This window comes from Populus alba, chromosome 12, assembly GCF_005239225.2.
Source record: "Populus alba chromosome 12, ASM523922v2, whole genome shotgun sequence".
Lineage (NCBI taxonomy): Eukaryota > Viridiplantae > Streptophyta > Magnoliopsida > Malpighiales > Salicaceae > Populus > Populus alba.
Window position 1 is genome coordinate 6,130,689 of NC_133295.1, and position 19,348 is coordinate 6,150,036.

Sequence of the window (19,348 nt, forward strand, 5' to 3'; positions counted from 1 at the left end):
ATCATATCATCACCAAACGACGACCAAAACTCTCAATAGTCTGTTGTATATACCTTGCGTGGCTTTATTAGAAAATACTATTATAGTAATATATGAACTAGTTGAACCTTTCTTAAAAGCACTAATTCTCTTATCCAAACCTGCACAACATAAGCAATTATACTGGGCACCAATATGCTTAGTGCATAAATGCTAGATACCACTCTCTTATTTGTCTGATAATCTATAAAGGTGATTGACACATATGTCTTTATGTTTGTATTGGTGAACAAAAAAAGGACAAAAACTCTACATAGAGGCTTAAGCTATAGTGATTAACCGGGCAATGTTATCATGACCATATTTACCTTCCCATTTCACATGCCAACCAAAAAAACTTGAAAATGACAAGCCTTAATCATGCAATGATTTTTTTTTAGTCATCATGCCTGATTGAAAGATAAAATTCATTTGGCAAACTATTAGTACTAAGGATATATCAAATTTTTATTTTGATGTTTTTTAAATCATTGTAATCACATTTCACTCACTTTACCCAATCAAATGGAAGGTTTTCTTCTTTTAAAAGAGATAAGAAATCATTTAGTAATTATAGAATATTAGTTGCAGTTATTCGAAAAAAATCCATAATTATCTAATTAATTAATCATGTATATATATATATATAGTCACACACACACGAGAAATTGTTTACCAAATTAATTCCACTTTTTACTAATTAATGGCATTAATTAAGAATAACGAATTGTGATAGGTTTCATTTTTCTTTTTATGAATGTGACCATTATTGTTATACTAAGAAATATATAGTGTTTTTATTCAGTTTCTCCTATTATATTTTATTCATTAGAGCAATAAAAAAAGGTGTTTACCATTGCCTAGCATTTTGGTGCTAGAACAACTTGCTAATCTATGAAATATAATAATATTGGTGAGATAAAATTATATACTATTTAACTCTAATTAAGGGCTTTTCATGAGATTATGTTTTCAATTATTTGATTTACAATTTCACAATTTACATTGCTTAGATAGTTACATTGTAATTCATTAGTGAAAGTCATGTTCACACCGAGATGTTATTCTCTCGAATATTTTTAACTAGAAGCAGCAACATCCTTGTTAACTAGTCTAAAGAGTTCGAACATGAAGAAAATACCTTAAGAGCTTGATGTTTTCTACGTTGGTCACTTTCCAAAGTATTTGTAGTTAAGGTCTTCAAACTTTTCATTCCAAAGGTTATTGGGTGTGCATGTCATAAACATTATCTAAACTGTAATATGGTTAGGTTTCACAATAGATAAAATTTAGAGCAAGATCATATTCATTGTGATTAAATCCTTCCTCAAAATGATGATGAAAGAGTTTTGGACATAGTTCATTACATGTTATGTACTTGTTTCCTTTTACTAGATACTTGAGATCACATGTAATTAGTTCATGGATACACTTTATCCTTTTTGTTTTTCTTGTTCATTTCGACTGCATGTATAACAACAACCATAAAATAAAGAAAAGGAACCCTTGAATTTAGATTTCCTTTCAAGCATCTACTTAATTTCCATTATTGTATAATAAATATATCAGGGACGCTTGTCATCAAAATATGGTAGAAACCAATCATAATTTCTTTTGCTATAGATTACAAAAATTTTCTTGAAATTTATGAAATCCAAATATTACAAATGAGATTCATTTGTTAATTAGTTGTAATGTTCCAACATAGGTTCAGGTAGAAAAATTCACTGTTTAGCATTTTTATTCTAAGAAAATTAATGTGGTAGGAGTTTATGGACAACAATGAAACAAGTAAATAAAAGAACAAGAAGAAGACTTAAAAGGAAAGAATGTTTCATTAAGTGTTTTCTTTTCAATACACATTTTCTCTTTATTACACTTATGTTTTATGCTTTTGATTATAAGTTTATTTATAGGCCTAAAGTCCTAAACAATCAATGAACTAAACTCATAAAAGGATAACAAATTCTGAACAAGAAAAGTAATTATGTCGACTTAATTGGTTTACCATTCATTTCATTCAACTAGTAGACCAATCCATTTCATTTAACTAGTTCCAAACTAATAGACTAGTTTCTTTGTTTTTCAAAGAAATAAAAAAAATCTAATTTATTTTCAACATCCCCTCTAAACTTGATTTCTTATAACCCTAACATATCTGTTATCATGTCAAAACATCATGTTTGAGTGGTTTTGTGAAAATATATGTGACTTGGTCATAGATCTTCACATACTTAACTTTAACTTTCTTGTTTATAATGCAATCTCATAGGTAATGAAATCTTGTGTCAATGTGCTTACCTCTGTCATAAAACACATGATTCTTTGTTAAGGTAATTAATGATGAGTTGTCTATATGAATTTATGTAGGCTTCTCATGTAATATTCACAACTCTTTCAATATTCTTCTTAGTCATATAGAATGACAAACACATGATGTGGCAGCTACATATTCAGCTTCAAAAGTTGATAATGTGACTATAAATTGCTTATTCAAACTCTATGTGAATGTTATGTCTCCAATGCAGAAGACAAAACTTATAATGCTCTTTCTATCATCCAAGTCTCCACCTCAATCATGGAATAAGCCAAAATCTATGGTAGCTTTGATGTATCAAAGATTTTGCTTCAAAGCTTTGAGATTTGTCATAGTTAGTGTCTTCATGAACCTACTCACAAGTCCTACTTCAAAGAGAATATATGGACATAACTCTTCTCTAACAATTGTCATAAACTCAATATATTGTTTTTTAAAGTTAGAATATAATAGACATCACCAATAAATTAATGACTATCATTTTTCAATCTAATAAGAATCATATATTTCTCTTTGATGAAAACCTTTGAATGATCTATGAATGTGACATTACCTTTAATTGATTCATCAAGCTCCAGTAACTTGTATTTTTTTCTCTTTTTCTACAACTAGATTGACATCCTCTTCAACCCTTCTAGTTGGATCCACCAATTCCTAGCATAATGACCCATCTTTTTAAAATTGTAACTTTTAACTTTTGTTTTGTCAAATTGGTTATCGGATTGCCTCTGTTAATTGAACTGGTCAATCGGTTTGTTTCATTCAGTATCGTCTTTCAAATCTGACTCTTGTATCTATTGAAACTGTCCTGGTCTTTTTTTTCAAATCTATCTCCCCCGCCTTTTTCTCTGCCTTGCCTATGTCCTCTACTCCCTTGGGTATATCTATTTTATCAAACGAGGACATTAAAGTAGGAAGTTTGTATTGACCATGTCAAATAATAAAAAATAAGTTTTGATACCACTTGTTGGAAGAAAATTAGTGTGGTAGGAGTTTATAGACATCAATGCAACAAGAAAAACTAAAGAACAAGAAGAAAATTCTACCAGCTTAACTGGTCGACTGGCTCTCAACTAATAAACCGGTTCATTTAATTTCACTAGTTGATCGGTTTCTCTTATTTTCAAAAAATTGATAAATCTAGTTTATTTTCAGCAATTTGAATCCTGTAACTAAGTTACAAAAGAGTCTATATATGAGTGTGCGTATTCTGACTCCAACATAACTTATATGCATGGTGAGGAAAACAAAACAAAACAAAACAAAGGGCAGAGAAATCTGTGATGTTTTATTATTGTGAAGTCCTCTTTTGAAGTTTCAACGAATATTTATATATATGCTTTCATACCATGTGAAGCTAAGACACAAGAAACACACAACTCTTGATTTCATTAAAAATAAACTACTTAACAATCATTGAGAAAGCACATCGCTGGAAAATCTCCTGATGCAAAGCTAAAACACATACATAATATATAAATAAATAAATATATGTGTGTATATATGCGCGCGCGCGCTCCAACCAGATAAACAAACCATACATAGTATTCTTCAAATCTTTGTCCACTTGACAACTCAAGGGTGGTGAGAGAGATGAATATCCATGCTAGCATATGCTGCCAATGGTGCATGCCTGATCCCATGTCTTGTATTGAAAGTCTGAGAATTGATGCTGCAACCAGTTATATATGGGATGGTCAGAAATCTGAATAACAAGTATTTTTTTTAACATAGAGTAAGCAATACATATAGCAAATTAAATAAAATATACATATCATCAATACCGAACATCTTTGAAGACAAAGAAACCTCTCTTTGGAACTTACCTCCTCAGGAGTTCCAGTGCTGTGCAGATGACTCCAGTACTTGCCCATAATCACCAAGTTTTCATCGATCATGCCCTCTGGAGTACCTAATTTCTCTCGCTCGTGATAGATTGCCACATCAACTTCAGCCAGCTGAACTTCTAAGGAAGGATTAAAATTCTGAATGTCAGATTCTTGATCACCAGTTTCTAATGGAGTATCCCAACAACCTGCGAATTGATTCAATTCATTGTTTGATGATTCTTCAGAAAACTTCAATTTGTCGATTCTTCGACTGCACAAGTACTTTTCTTTCGTTCTCTCCCTCGCTCTTGCTCTTGCCTTCTCCCTTGATTCCTTTGCAAAAGGGTTGAATGGAGTTTTACGCGATGATGCTCTCCTAGTCCTCTCTTTCTTGACACACGGTGAGGATCTACCCTTGGAAACATTCCTCCCTTTCGTGGTAGTTTCAATATTGATTTCGGACAGCATTTCAGTACAATCATAAGTAGAAGATGCACTCTTGGTGCCATCACTGCCGCTATAATTCATATGGGCGGAGCCACTGGATAGTTTCTTGATTTCATTCTTTGCCTGTATGAGTAACCATTCAACAGTCTTGCTAGCTTTATCAAAGCGTAGCTTGTCTTGCAGATCAAAGAACTCTCTGGCAACCTTTAGTGACAATCTCATTCTCCGATCTCTTGGTCCTTGAGCCGTGTTAATCTTGCTATGCCGATCTCTCTTTGAAGATCTCTTTCTTAGGATCTGATCAGTGCTGTTGTTGGATCTCTTGTTGCAGATTCCGGTTAGCTCAATAACGTCACTTTTATTGGAATCCGCCATGTTATTAACAACAGTACTCTGGGATAGATTAGTACTAGTGGCTGTAGCTCTCAAGGGTTGCTCCTGAAAAAAAAGGTCATAGTTTTGTTGGAGAAAAATAAGATGGTCTTCAAATTCTTGCTGATCACAAGGGATAAAAGGAGAGGGCAAGCAGAGAGATAAAGGAGGAGGCACATCTTGTTTGGGATAGGAAATGATATCACTGAACAAGGGCATGTTATAAGCTTGTTGATCACTACAGGAGATGGCGTCGTTGGCATTGTAGCTTAATGGAAACATTTGAGCTTTGCGATATCACCAAACAATACCTAGCTAGCCGCCGTAGAGCTCCCTTGAGAGGACTAGTCGCTTGAGAATGACATGTGCACCAAACTGTTACCTAACATGCCTCCTTGTGCATAGAGTATTCTCTACTTCTCTAGCTAGTTCAAGTCCATGTATCCTTTTCAAGTTCACTTTCTCTGCAAACAATGGAAATCATAAGTGAGAGACAGCAAATTGTTACTACTGTTTACTTGTCATTTTCTTCTTCTTCTTTTTTCTCCTTCCCTCCCTCAATCAGAGATCAGCGAGTTTGCATATGCGTATGTGTTTGGTGAGTTTAAGATGGAGAGAAACAGGGAATATCCATTTACCTCCCCGACTAGAGCACGAGAAAGACAGCACAGCACAAGTACTACATGTCCATGGGGGGTGCAAGAATGGGAGATAAGGGGGAAGTTATGCGGGGATTTGAATAATGATGGTGGGAGTCAAGGCACCCTAGGAGAGGGGATTTTATGGGAGACAAGGAACTATCTTTTTTTTTTTTTTTTTCTTTTGTATAAAAAGTTGGATTAAAAAGCATGAAAGGGAAAGAGAGAAAGAAAACAGCATCGTTGTGGGAAGTGAGTGGACAGGAAACACCTAGTATTAGTGCTCCTTCACGTGGTTGCTAGCAGGTGAGACTTTGATAGTGAACTACTCCCTCCATCCATCCCTCCCTTGAACAACCCAAGAGAGTTTGCATGGACATCATATGTTTTCAATCCAATATTGTCTTAAAATTTACAAGATGAGTGAGTTTAATGTGGGATAGGGTTGGTTTTTCTGTCTCAGGACAAGATTGATCTTATGGTGTATGAATAGTTGTATTTCATTTTCAATCTTGCAGCGGATGTGTGTAGCCCTAGAAAGGAAGGACAATTATTTCCTTCACCCAAAGGGCCTGTACTGTGAGAGCCTGTCATGAGTCATTAGAGCCAACTCTGCTTTGACTGTGAATGTATAGATACATGTCGCTTTCAATTAAAAGAAAAAACCCCATCACTCTCTCTCTCTCTCTCTCTCTCTCTCTCTCTCTCACTCCTCAATTGTGTCTTTCTATCAAGTCTCTGAAAATGTTGTTTGGTTCCTTCCAACCCCATGCGTGCTTATCGGTTCAGGAGCTAAACAAGGAAGGAAAGCTCTCTCTCTCTCTCTCTCTCTCTCTCTCTCTCTCTCTCTCTCAACAACATCACCATCACAAACTCATTGTCAAGGAGGGTTTTTTGCTGGTGCTTTATACCATGTCATCCACCATGCTATCATCAAAACTACCCTAGCCAATCCCCTGATGCCATCATAACTACAGAGCCCCATGTGTCATCTTATTTGGAAATGGTACAAGTCCTATTTACAAAACTATTTTCTCAGGCTTAATTTCATTTATCTCCCCCTCCCTTGCGTACTTTCTTTCTTTCCATTTATACATGCGCTCTCTCTCTAGCTGAGCACGACCCGTATAGGCTGGCAAGATTAGGAGGACCACATCATATGAAGAGCTACCTCGCTAGTTGTTCTGAGGTTGCTATCAAGGAGTTGATAAGTATGAATAAAAGGTGATAAAATGTACCATTTTCAAGTGTGGGTGATGAAGAGAGCATAAAACCCTCAAAAGTCTTGCTTGGACTTAGTGCTTTCATTTCCATAATGAGCTCTCCGCCAGTACAAAAATTCCATTTGTGGTTGAAATCAAAAGAACCTTGGGGGAAAAAAACACATTTCTGTGAGTAATTAACCCTATTGTTTTTTGCTGTTTTACTCCTTCCCAAGTTCAATCTGGAATCTATATGTTAGGGGATGAACCATATATTTTCATGAAAAGCAAATCTCGCTGACTTGTTTGTCTATATTTAGTTATTAATTTCTCCTACATAAAATCATCAATTATTCAGAAATCATTGGAAACTACCTCGTTAAATATTTAAGTTCCCTTTTTTTTCTTATCTTTTTTTTTCCCCTTTTTATACTGCTAGGTGAATGTTGAATTGCAGAATCCATTAGATAAAGCATGTGTTTTTACATGATCATAGCTATGTAGAACAAAGCAAGACTTTATTTCGAGTTTTTTTATTAATTATTATAATTTGTTTTTCACATTTGGTGCGACAAATCCATCGTATCCATTCACTATCGAGCCAGTAATGATGCCCTAACAGTGCCCATTAATTATTTACCAACGTTTTATCACCTCCCCCCCCTCCATGTTCCTATTATTGAAGTACAAATATTGGTAGAACAGAAAATCCGAATTCGTGACAAATATTGGGAGAAACGTCTTTCTTCATGTGAATGATAAGAAACAAGATAGCTTTACCGAATGCATTATTTAATCCTTTTGTTATGATTTGATTAGATATCCCATAAAGTCTTTGACATAACATGGTAACTATTTTAATCTTTTTTAATGCCAATATTGGAGGGGCCCTTGATTTGATGCTTCGATTCACGCGAGATGAATACATACTTGGCACAAATAATGTCGTTTTACTGATGTGGATGGTCCAATACGACATACGTTGATCACGAGCTATCCCATATCCTATGATGCAAGAAAAGAAAGACAAGAAAATGAATTACGATCCCTCACTGCTCAGCCATATGCGTTTGCCTCCGTCTGAATCATTTGTATATTCAACATCGACATGCCTGCTTTCTGTGTGTGATTAAGGTCGAATAAATGTAACGTAGGACAGTACCTTTTGGGAGTGTTTTTTTTTTTTTTTTTACCAGCACAGAACATAACATTAAACCACCTTTTCTACAAAAGCTGGACAGCAGTAATGCAAATAATTGAATCATAGGAAGTTTAAGGGGTATAATTTAATTGATTAAGTTTTAAATTTATATTTTAAAAATTATTAATTTGAATTTTTCAAACTTCAGAACTATTGAAAATTTACATAACTGTTAATTTCAGAATCCATAAAATTAGTTGAGATGCACATTAATTGATATAAATACTCACATTAACAATAATAAAAAAAATTGACTTGTTGTGCTAAGATCCTGTTTAATGAGAGAAAGAATTAGAAAAGAATAAAAAGGAAACATGTCTGTCTGCCTAATTATTTCATCAATTTATGGTGGAGCAACTATATAGAAGTATTCCCAGAACGATTAAAAATATAAAATCTAACCATTGTTTTTTAAAATGTTTGTTCTTGTGATATCTTTTCTCTTGTTGTTTTGCGTTGAAGTCTTGGTGATGATACCGAGGAAATATCTAGCGTTAGTTATGTAATAAGCATCCACTCCTAATTTAATTATATAAGAAACTTGAACGTGTTTACCATAATATTGAAAGGTGTCCTCTCCGTACCGAGAAAACTCCAAAGTTAATAAATCTTCTTCTATTTAAGCATTATATGTCTTTGAGCTTCTTACTTTTAATTATATTATTATTTTAATAAATCGGTGATGTGATAGTTATCTATAAAGAATTGAGTTTTGCTAAACCAATAATCTACAATATTTAAATTTATCATCCACTCCCATCTCAAATCTAATTGGACCAAATTAGATTAAGAGATTTCTTCACGTAGCGGGTATCCACTCATGATATCCAAGTTCTATATTAATAAAAAAAAAATTTCAAAAAAATCCATCTCGTGCATTACGTACAAAACGATAAAATAAAGTCTAAACTTTAAATTCATGTATAAAAAACCCTTCATAAAATTACAAATTTATAACCAAGAAAATAAGTTTTTTTAAAAAAATTGCAACTTGAAACCTATTAAAATTACAAAAATATACTTTGATTGTATTAAAATTCAATTCAGCTAGATCATATGACACTAGATGCCACATATATAATACTGAAATTGGCCTCCCTAATTATTTGGTGTAACATGGAAAAATATTGGTCCAAAGGAGAGCATATTTTTAGCATCTAACCCTTTATTAAATCTCCTTTTAAGTTAAGGTGCAATTCTATTTATTGGGTACCTTAACATTTATTTTAGCTTACGTAGTAGTACTCAACGCAATAAATATTGAACAAGTAATGACATGGCTGTTATTTTATTTCATGTGGAAAAATAAATGGGTCTAAAAAAGAAGAATTAATATTGTCAAAAACAAATCTAAAAACTTGGGACCAAGAGATTTGCTCCCTCTATGGTCTCAAGTTCGAGCCCTAGGTTGCTCATATGATGGCCACTGGAGGCTTATGTAGTCGTTAACTTCAGGGCCCGTGGGATTAGTCGAGGTGCGCGCAAGCTGGCCCGGACACCCACGTTAAACTAAAAAAAAAAAAATCTAATCATAAGAAATTCAAAATAAAATAAAATGTAGGTAAATTATGATTAATTTTAGAAATAAGAGATCATTTTCAAACCTCTTTTCTCTCTCCTTTTGATCAAAACTACTCGGGGCTTGCAAAATTAACCAAGATATACGCAAACTGATCGAACACCCACATTAATAAAAATAATTAATTATTTCAATTGAGATCAATGACCGTAAAAATGGCATTCAATTCATATTAATAGTGGTGGATCAATCATGGTATTGTAGTTCTCGATCTACTGAGATAATGATGGTCAATAGATGATTTGATTTCCAAACTTCTTTTTTTAAAAAACATACAAAATAGAGAGAAGCATTATATGATAAATAGAGAAGTAAAATTGCTATTTTTATGTTTTCAGGTTAGCTTGTTTATCAACTACAATTAAATTTATATCTTTTTTTATTATTATTATTTTAAGAGCACATCTCCTTCATTATGATGAATCAAGAGAAATTTAAGGACCAAGTTTGTACCTAGAAAATTAAAGAATTAAACATTTATACCTTTTTAATGATTAAATAGAATATTTACTGTTATTGTTAACACATTCAAATAATTACGTGATGTCTTATGCTTTCAAATTAGTTATAGGATATGGTTTTTAATATATATATATATATATATATATATATATATATATATATATATATATATATTTTAGACCCGATACAAAGATTAACATGAAAAAAATAGGATAATGAGTCATCGGTCAATTCATGGATCATCAAAATTGATAATGATAATTTGTGATCTAAGAATCTAGATGAATGTGTTTCTACTACTTCTACATCAAATGCTTTTAGCTACTCATAGTTGATTATTTTCTACCATGTGTGATTTACTCTAGCAGGTGTTTGAGCTTAGCATCTGCAATCCAAAAGAGCCATCGACAAGAAAAAAGGTTACCTTCAACAATGATTTGCATGCACAGCATAATCGTTGCCTTAGAACACTCGGCAGCTGCCTTTTCATGGTAAAGGATATTCTTCACTTGACTATAGAAGATGGTGGACGAGAATTTATTGAAGCGTACGTCAAATTTTGGTGAGTTACAGCTTTATCTTTTAATAAAATTTTAACACCCTTCCTCGGGATAGTAATGTTCTCTTATTATGCTTTGTGTCTAGGTTAAGATTAGAATGTAATATGAAATGTGCAATTATAGACAACTTCAGAGTTCTAGACATTGCTACTCCCAATGGTTTAATTAGCCTATAAAAAATGGTATAAAAAGAGAAAATCATTAGAATGACAAGGTACCAGTAGTTGTGACAGAAAACATTCTATATGCACAGTAGAGTCAAACAATTCATCAAAATTAACAATAGTATTATTGATATGAACAGTGAATATATATGAAAGAGTGTTACATAATAATTACCCAATATTATTGGAATATAAATCTCTATCTAACAATTAGCGAATCATGAATGAGAATTATAAGACATCATGAAAACAATTGTTATTTGATAAGTCAAATTGAGTTCTTTCAATAGATGAAAAGCATAAGTATCCTCACACACACAAACATAAGGTTGTGGCAAAAATAACAATATTCATTCAACTGAAATAAGTTGTTATAATGGAGTATTTATACTCCCCAAATAACTCTAATGGTTTATGAATCCAAGGCTCAAAACAAAGCCTAACAAAAACTAAAACCCAAAACACTTAATAACCCTAAACAATGACTAATGGACTGTCATGAACCAAAATTAAAGTAAAAGTCTAAATTCAAGCTAAAACAAGTCCAAAATAATAAAAATAACACAAAACCCAAATAATAAATATAGTTCTTCATCAAACAAGCTTAAATAACTCATAACAACTGCCTTTATTACATAGAATCCTTTATGGTTGAATTTAGCATCCTAAAATACCTAGGATAATTGTAATCTTTTAATGTCCTAAATTAGCTAATAAAACTCTTGTTTTGATTGTTGAATCAAATCCCTTATTTTGTCACCTTTTAGCTTTATTATACAATATGAAATCATTATAATTCACAGAAAGAAAATGACACATATTAATTCTCTTCATTGCCACCTCATTTAGTCTTTTTTTTTTTTACAAGAAAATTGCCTAAAACAAACAAGGTGATCTACCATTAAATATCATCAGCCCTTATATCCTTGTGTAGCTAGAATAATTAAGGAATCCTTGTAAGAAAATGATTTTGGAACATTAAAAGAATCCTAACCACACTTGAAAACTATGTTATTACTCATTAAAGATCCTTGTAGAATTAGAAAAATCTCAAAAATAAACTGTTGAATATCCTTGTATCATTAGGAAAAGAATCATTTTCAAATAAGAAGTACACAAATCAAAAGACAACAAATAACAATATATATATAGCATTTTTTGACATGTATTGTGATGCCTTATCAAACTCTAATTGACCTGAAATGTTAATTCAATATATAAAAATACCTTTTGTAATTTCTAGTAAGATTTCAACCCAATCTAATAGTCAAATTAAGAGCTGTACTTGTTAGCTTAAAATTGGACAATAGATAACATTAAGTTAAAACTCGAATTTGATTGCTCAACCCTTACATGGGTTATATCATTCCTATTTTCTTCAAGAAGATTCATCCTTGAGTATTTAATAGGAACAATGGATACTTCATGAGCTTCTTGTTAAGCTTTCCAAGCTCTTTTCTTGCCAACATTCACTTCCAACAACATTGTATGAAAGTAGTAGTAGCCTTTCTCTTTCATCTTGCATTCTTTCAATGTTAATGCTATTCTTTTTCTAAAGCTTGCCTAGAATTAATTAATTCTTTTAACTAATGAAGTTACTTCTGCACCACCCCTAGAATATAGGTTAGGCTTTTGTGTTCTTTAGTTAGAACCCTTATATGTTTGTCCCTCTCCCTTATTGATCATGTTTCATTAAAATACATGTTATAATTTTACAAAATTCATGTCGATGGTAAAAAGAAAAAAATTATATCCTCACTAGCTTCCTCACTTGTTTACACTCTACTCATGTTTCACTCAAAAATCCTTTTAAGGAACTATCAATTTAGGTGTTAAAAGTTTAATGGTAGTGTTCAATTCAATAATGAAACAAAACAAGATGAAATGAGACAATATATGAAATAACATTAGAAAATTAAGGAATATTGACCTAGATTTTCAATCTAACTCAATGAACTGAAATTGATCTCAGGTGACAAGTCTTATAACAACCCAAAACAGAACCAAATTACAATGGAAGAAACTGATTTTAAAAGCCAACAAACCCACTTTGTAATTTTAACAAATAACCAATTGTACCAACCGTTTAAAATTGATTTGTGATCTGTTTGTTTCTTATCTTTACCTTAGAGTAATGGTGACAGTAAAAAATCAACTTCACTTTATTTTCTCACTCTAAATAAGGTTCTGGATTGTTTTTTCCTTGAAAAGCCAGGATCTTCATCCTAATACTGGCCAAATCTCTATCCAAACCATCCTAAAATCCATCCTCCTTATCTACTCTCCTATGGCCTAATTGCTCAAGAGGTTAAACTCCATATTCCTTTGGTTTCTATATGGCTAAAACCTACCACCATTGTTATCATCAAAATTATTAGCCTCCTCATCTGTATTTCTGGCTATAGATTCTTTTAAAAGTTAATTAATTCATCTTATAGACCTTCTTCCTTCCAAAACCCATATGGTTTGTCCCATCTCAAAAACTAGCTACATCGGTTCTCAAATTAGGCATCTCACTCATTACTTAGGCAAACCATGTATGTAAAACCCCAGGCTTTTATTATAAGAAGAATATTACAAAATAAATCGTAGCTATCAAGCTACAATATGAATGGCTCTTTTTAAAGCATTGGATGGAAGGAAATGCCGCATTTTGGTATCCTAGGAGGAAGTAGGAAACAAGAATTGATGGGGCCTAAATTGGTACAGATTACTACTGATAAGGTTAAAGTGATCAAGGAAAGAATAAAGATGGCTTAGAACCGACAAAAAAGTTATGTTAATAATAGAAGAAGACCTTTAGAGTTTGATGTGTGGGATTCGGTGTTTCTAAAGATTGCATCATGGAAGAATATCATTTGATCCGGAATGTAGGGTAAGTTGGCACCGAGGTATATAGGATCGTTTGAAGCCATAAGGAGAATTGAACCAGTAGCCTATCAATTGATAGTTCCCCTAATAATGTCAAAGGAGCATGATGTGTTTCATGTGTCTTTACTTCAGAAAGCCATGCTAGATCCATTAGGGACATAGCATAGAAATGGAGCTGGTAAGAATTGTGGATAAAGAGGAAAAGGAGTTAAGGAATAAGAAATTTTCCTTGGTAAAAGTGTTTCCCGAGATTTTATTATAAAAAGAATATTGTAAAATAAATAATGTTTACTTTGAAAGGTCTAAAAAAGATAGACCAAAATGGTTAAGTAAAGGGGATTGTGGTTGAAAATAAGAAATGCAAATTAGAATGGGGAGTAAAATGAGTGTAAGGAAAGGGTTATAAAAAGAAAATAATAATAAAAAGAAATAAAAGGGAAGCAAAAGTCTTTCTTGAAAGAAAAGAAGAACTGGACACTTCAAATACAAGAGAGAAGGAAAGAGAGAGCTCTTCTGTAACTTTTAATCTAGAGAGAGAGCGCGCATTCAAACAAAAAACCAATAAAAGAAAAAACTAAAATAACAAATTAAAAAAGAATGAAGATAAGAACAAAAAAAAAAAAATTGATGAAGTGTAAGTAATAGATATTTAAAGAATAAAAAATAATTTTTTAAAAAAATATATAAAGAAAAAAATGAAAAAACTAAAAAATATTAAAAAATAAAGATAAAAAACAAAATGGTAATAAATAAAAATGACAAGCATAAAGAGAAAAAATATAACAACAATTTATTTTCTAAAAAAATGCTATACAAAAACATTATCAAGTTAATTATAAGAGTGATTGGAAATATGGTTTATTTTTAAAGTATTTTTTATTTGAAAAAATATTAAAATAATAATTTTTTATTTTTTGAAAAATAATTTTTGATGTTATTACAGTAGAACTAAAAAATTAATTTAAAATAAAAAAAAATTAATTATTTTTTATAACAATTTTAAAATAAAAAATCAAAATCACAGGAAGATTTGGAACTCTCTCTCTCTCTCTCTGATCAGAGAATTGATTGTGGAGATTCGGTATAGAGTCTTAGGAAAGATGGGTTTCTGTTGAAGGGTGTTCAAAAGAAGGAAAATTGACATGTGGGTTTTTAAAGAAGGAGGTCTGGAGTGATATTCTTGTGCTTTATGATACCGAGGTTGTTGTGGTTGTCTTCTCCACAAAAATAAAGCTCTGAGTGTGATGTTGATTCTTGGAACCTCGAACTCATCGACTTATTCTTTTTTTATTACTTTTTTTTTTTAACGTCTATCTATAATCCTAAATTAAGTGTTTGCATAAGTTTATTATTTGTGCTTTCTTGGACGACACTGTTTAAGTGATTTACTATTTATGATTTTGAATCAGGTTTGTGTTTTCTTCTCTCTTTTATGATACGTCTTGTTCTGTTTTGTCTTGGCTTGTCGATGTCGATGTTTTTGCTAGTGATGTTTAGCTGGAGGGTTTTGTGCTTGGATCTGTGCTAGGTGCAAGTGATATTTGATTTCCTTGGTATGCATTTAGCTGAGCTAATATGACAGTGAAGGTTGTGTCTATTCTAGGGTTGCAGTATGGTTTTAATGCATCTTTTTTTGAATTGTGGCTGGAGGTTGGGTTTTGGGTTCGTAAATTATGGATTTTTTCTATCGGGTTTGTTTAATGATGATTGTGCCTAGCTTTTACAGAAGCACAAGCTAAAGCAGCAATGGTAGTCGATGCGTAGTGGGTGGATGATCCACCATCAGCTAGGTATGCAGGGAAAGTTGATATTTTTCCTATATTTAACAAAAAGAAGATCTCCCTTGATTTCTTTTTCTAAGCTTTTCTTTTTTAAATCTGTAGATTGTGTTTTATATCTTTACATTTATTCCCCTTTGCTTTATATTGTCTCTTGCTTTCTGTTGATTCATGAACTGCCTATTTGCAATTTTCCTTGCAAGGTACTATAAAGATATCCAACAGCCTTTCGCGTTCACTGCTCTTACAGGTACACATTCTTTTGGTCTTGCCTTGCATGCTGCTTATTTTTACAACTCTTCGCTATTAGATTTCCTTCGTTTCATTCCAACAACATTAACTGTTCTTTCGGTTCTAGCTGAATCATTTCTTAATTTCATGTTCTCTCCATCTTCTAAGTTATTCTTTCCCATTTTGTTTTACAAATCAATTAATTTTTTATGCCTTCTAGCTTGATGCTTCCCTTTTTAACACGCATGTTCTTTCTTTATATATACCAGTCATTCTCCCTTGTGAGCTTTCTAACTTTTCTCTTTACTCTCTGTTCCCTTTAGGTTCGAAGTTGACATCTTACACTTCTGGTATCAATTCATTCTATCTTTTATAGTTGTTCAGTTTTTTTATTTCGTTCATGTTTTTTTTTTTTTTTCCTAGTCTTACTTTGCTTTTATTTACTGTGGTTGCTGTTTACTTATCGTATATGTTTTTTCTTTCCTTTATAATTTTGCTTGCAATTCACTCACTTGTACAATTCATCTTGCAGTTAGAAAATTTTCGCTCGGTTTGTGCTGCAAGATTTGGTTTGCATGCATAGCTGTTCCCTCCTTCTATGGCCTTAGTTCTGTTGTTTTTACCTTTGTGAAATTGCAATGCTTTTGATCTCTTTTTTCTGCCCTTTTTATTTCCCTCCCCGTTCATACTCCTTTTTTGGAATTTCCTTTCTTGTTGGGCCAGGCCATTTGTCCTTGAAATTAGATTATTTTTCTTTTTTATATAAGCTGGTGAAACTGTTTTTTCTCCATTGTTTTAACTAGTTTTTTCTACTTCACCTATTTTTATCATTTGGTATTTCTTTCCTTTCCCGCCCTTTTCCTCAGCTTTGTGTTCCACACGATGTCTATGTACCTGTCATTTGCTAAGTTTTTTTGCCATATGATTTGCCAGGTTCGTTAGCGTTGTCATGGTAGTTGACTTTTTGATGTTTTTTTTGTCAATTCTAGCAGTCTGCTATTTCCATCTGCCTAAGCATAGGTTTGTAGTTGGAAGTCATTATGTCCTTCTGTTCTTTTTTTCCACTACTTTTCTAGCTTTCTTTGAGGTTTGTTTCTAAAGTTGTTCTGCTTCACTGCTTTGGTTTTGTTTTGCTAATGTTGCAGTTAGTTTTTCCCAACTACCACTCTTGCTTTTCCTAATGTTTTTCCAGTTTGTTTCTCTTTCTTTTTATTTTGTTTATTCTTTGACACCCTTTCATTAAGCGTGACCAAAATACTGTTTTCTGACGGCCTTGTGACATTGATATTTTTGTTTTTTATTGCATGATGTACTAGGAATCGATTTTTTGTTATGATAACAAGCCATTCAAGGTATTATAAAGAACTAATTATTTATCAATCGGTGATTAAAAGAATAAAATTACTAAGCTCATTTCCATGTGTTAACTGGCAAAATCATTTGTGGAAAGGTAAGCAAAAATGATAGTGAAAATGCTGAGAGCATAAAAGCTATATGCTTCACAAGGAAGGCCAATTATACTCTCACAGTTTTCAAGTACATTACATGAATTTATGCAGTTTTTTTTCTTGTTTTCATGCTGTAACATCTTTATAGTCCATTTTAATGATATTTGTAAACATGTAGATTGAAAATGAATATGGAAATGTAGAGGCAGCATTTCATGAGAAAAGGCCACCTTATGTTAAATGGGCAGCAAAGATGGTTGTGGGGCTTCATATACTGGTGTTCCCTAGGTAATGTGCAAGCAAGATGATGCTCCTAACCTAGTGGTTGGTCTTCGTTTTGCCTATAACAGATTTAATAATTCTTTATAAATTTAGATTGTAAATGGAGGAGGTTTAAATATTAGTGAAGGAGAATCAGTGGGACTGGAAATTAGCAACTTTAGATGTGAAGTAAAATTACTATATATCCAGGTCCGAGGTTTGATCAGAGGGTGCCCCCCTAAGGAGATTTATATGAAGTAGACTAATGCTATCCATATTTGCTTCTCTGAACGTTCTCTCATGGTTAAATGCATATTTTAAGGACCTTGACATGATCTTGGAGAAGCCCAATTGCTCTACTGATCCCCTTGACATGGTTTTCATCTTGAGAATTTTCATAAAGAGTTTGCTTTATGCCAACCTGTTCATAATGTTCAGCAAAGTGGGACTCAAGGGTCCAAATTACCAGAACAAAAAAGTATCGATAAGCAATAAACTTTGTCAAGAAAGGATGTTTGTTTGCCAAACATTGAAGGTTTAGATTTTGGTGTTTTCCCCTCCAATGGATCTTTGTTGTATACAAAAGAGCTCATCGAAAGTAAAGATGAACTTGAGTTTATGGGGACTGGAGCTGTGATTTTCGCTCTTGAAGCAGTTGTGACCCAAATGTCAGATGCTCGTTTCAACATGAATTTGCCCCCTCAAGAGTTCAAATGATGATCCTAGAAGGATTCGCTCGTGTTATCCTCAAGTAATTAACTCACTTTTCAAGTTCATGTCATGTTTTTCCCTAACCCGGAATTGTAATTATCAGAGATATATATATATATATGTGTGTGTGTGTGTGTGTGTGTGTGTGTGTGTGTGTGTGTAGATCTTTGAAATTCCTCTGGCTTGCTGAAATAATGAACTGGTATTGCATTTGCAGATGAATTTCACCGAGGAAGCTTGCAATATGGACAGAGAACTGGAAAAATGTGCATGTGTTTACTCAAATCCTTTATGTTCATTATAAAATAACCACTTTGAATTTGAATTTATCTAGGAATATAATTTCTTAATTCAAATACATAAAATTAATATATCTTTATACCTCATGATTCAAGCATACGCATGCCATTTGCTGGCAATGCAGTTTATTTCCATCTCAATATCAACTCCCGAGACATCCACTCCTTTTTTACACTCCACGTGTAAGTAATAACACTTACTTACACGTGGAGGCTTTCAAGATATTTTTTACATGACAGCTCGCAACCGCTCATGATGGTGTCGCGCTCAATGTTATTCTATCTTTTTTTCTTCCACAAACACGACTTCAATTGATGATTGGGGCATTTTTTTTTTTTTATCATTAATTAAACTAATTTTATGTTATAAATTTATTATAATTTGGTTAATAGACTACATTATCAATAAATTAAACATGGTAAAATATAATGATTAAAAAGTTAAATTTAATATCCTAATTAAAAGAAGAAAATAATTCTACTATTGGTTATGAGTGTTTGTAAACTCCCTGAACTTGAACTTTTCATACGGTCATTGTTGTGTATGTGAAAAATTAAGGAATTTTTTTTTTTTTCATGAGATAACCTTAAACTTACCACTTTTATCTATGCATAATAAAGATACGTAATATTTAATACAAGATAATAAATTTCTGATATTTTTTTAATACATAATTTTCTTAACAAGGTATTCATCCTTTTTTTTATTATTTTACAATCCACACATCATTGCTGTCTTAATAGATATACAATAATTTATTATAAAAGATTATCAATTTTTATTATTTTTTTCTTAAAATAAAATAATCTTTAAAGATTTGAACATACTCTCTTGGATGGATAAAAATCCGCCTGTATAACACACATAGGAATATAAAATAAAATTTTTCATTATACAAATATTCATTACTTTATCAAATCTAGAAATAATAAAACACAAGTATTGTTTTATCATTAATT

At 32.2% G+C, this 19,348-nt stretch overlaps 1 protein-coding gene and 1 long non-coding RNA gene across 5 annotated transcripts in view; one reads left to right on the plus strand and one right to left on the minus strand.

The window, feature by feature from the left end:
* The window catches only part of LOC118030218 (uncharacterized), a 32,798-nt gene extending 14,338 nt beyond the window's left edge, over positions 1-18,460 (plus strand). For 2 of the 4 annotated variants that reach the window (XR_012167527.1, XR_012167528.1), the window contains 4 exons: positions 10,434-10,627; positions 15,387-15,450; positions 15,642-15,688; positions 17,296-18,460. This is a non-coding gene — a long non-coding RNA (uncharacterized lncRNA). Of the gene's footprint in view, positions 1-10,433; positions 10,628-14,662; positions 15,451-15,641; positions 15,689-15,992; positions 16,020-17,295 lie in introns of those variants that run through there. The other 2 variants (XR_012167525.1, XR_012167526.1) reach the window with 2 other exon arrangements.
* Positions 3,706-6,036, minus strand: LOC118030217 (uncharacterized). Its single transcript, XM_073403621.1, has 3 exons — positions 5,622-6,036; positions 4,162-5,447; positions 3,706-4,007 (listed from the first exon to the last, which is right to left on the minus strand). The coding sequence occupies exons 2-3, from the start codon at positions 5,263-5,265 to the stop codon at positions 3,942-3,944; spliced, it is 1,170 nt and encodes a 389-aa protein (XP_073259722.1). The 5' UTR covers positions 5,266-5,447; positions 5,622-6,036; the 3' UTR covers positions 3,706-3,941.
* Positions 18,461-19,348: the final 888 nt, after the last annotated feature.

Coding starts and splice junctions, on each gene's coding strand:
- LOC118030217 (XM_073403621.1), bottom strand. CDS start 5,265: ATGTTTCCATTAAGCTACAATGCCAACGACGCCATCTCCTGTAGTGAT. Junction 4,008..4,161: donor GCACTGGAACTCCTGAGGAG/GTAAGTTCCAAA, acceptor AACTGGTTGCAG/CATCAATTCTCAGACTTTCA.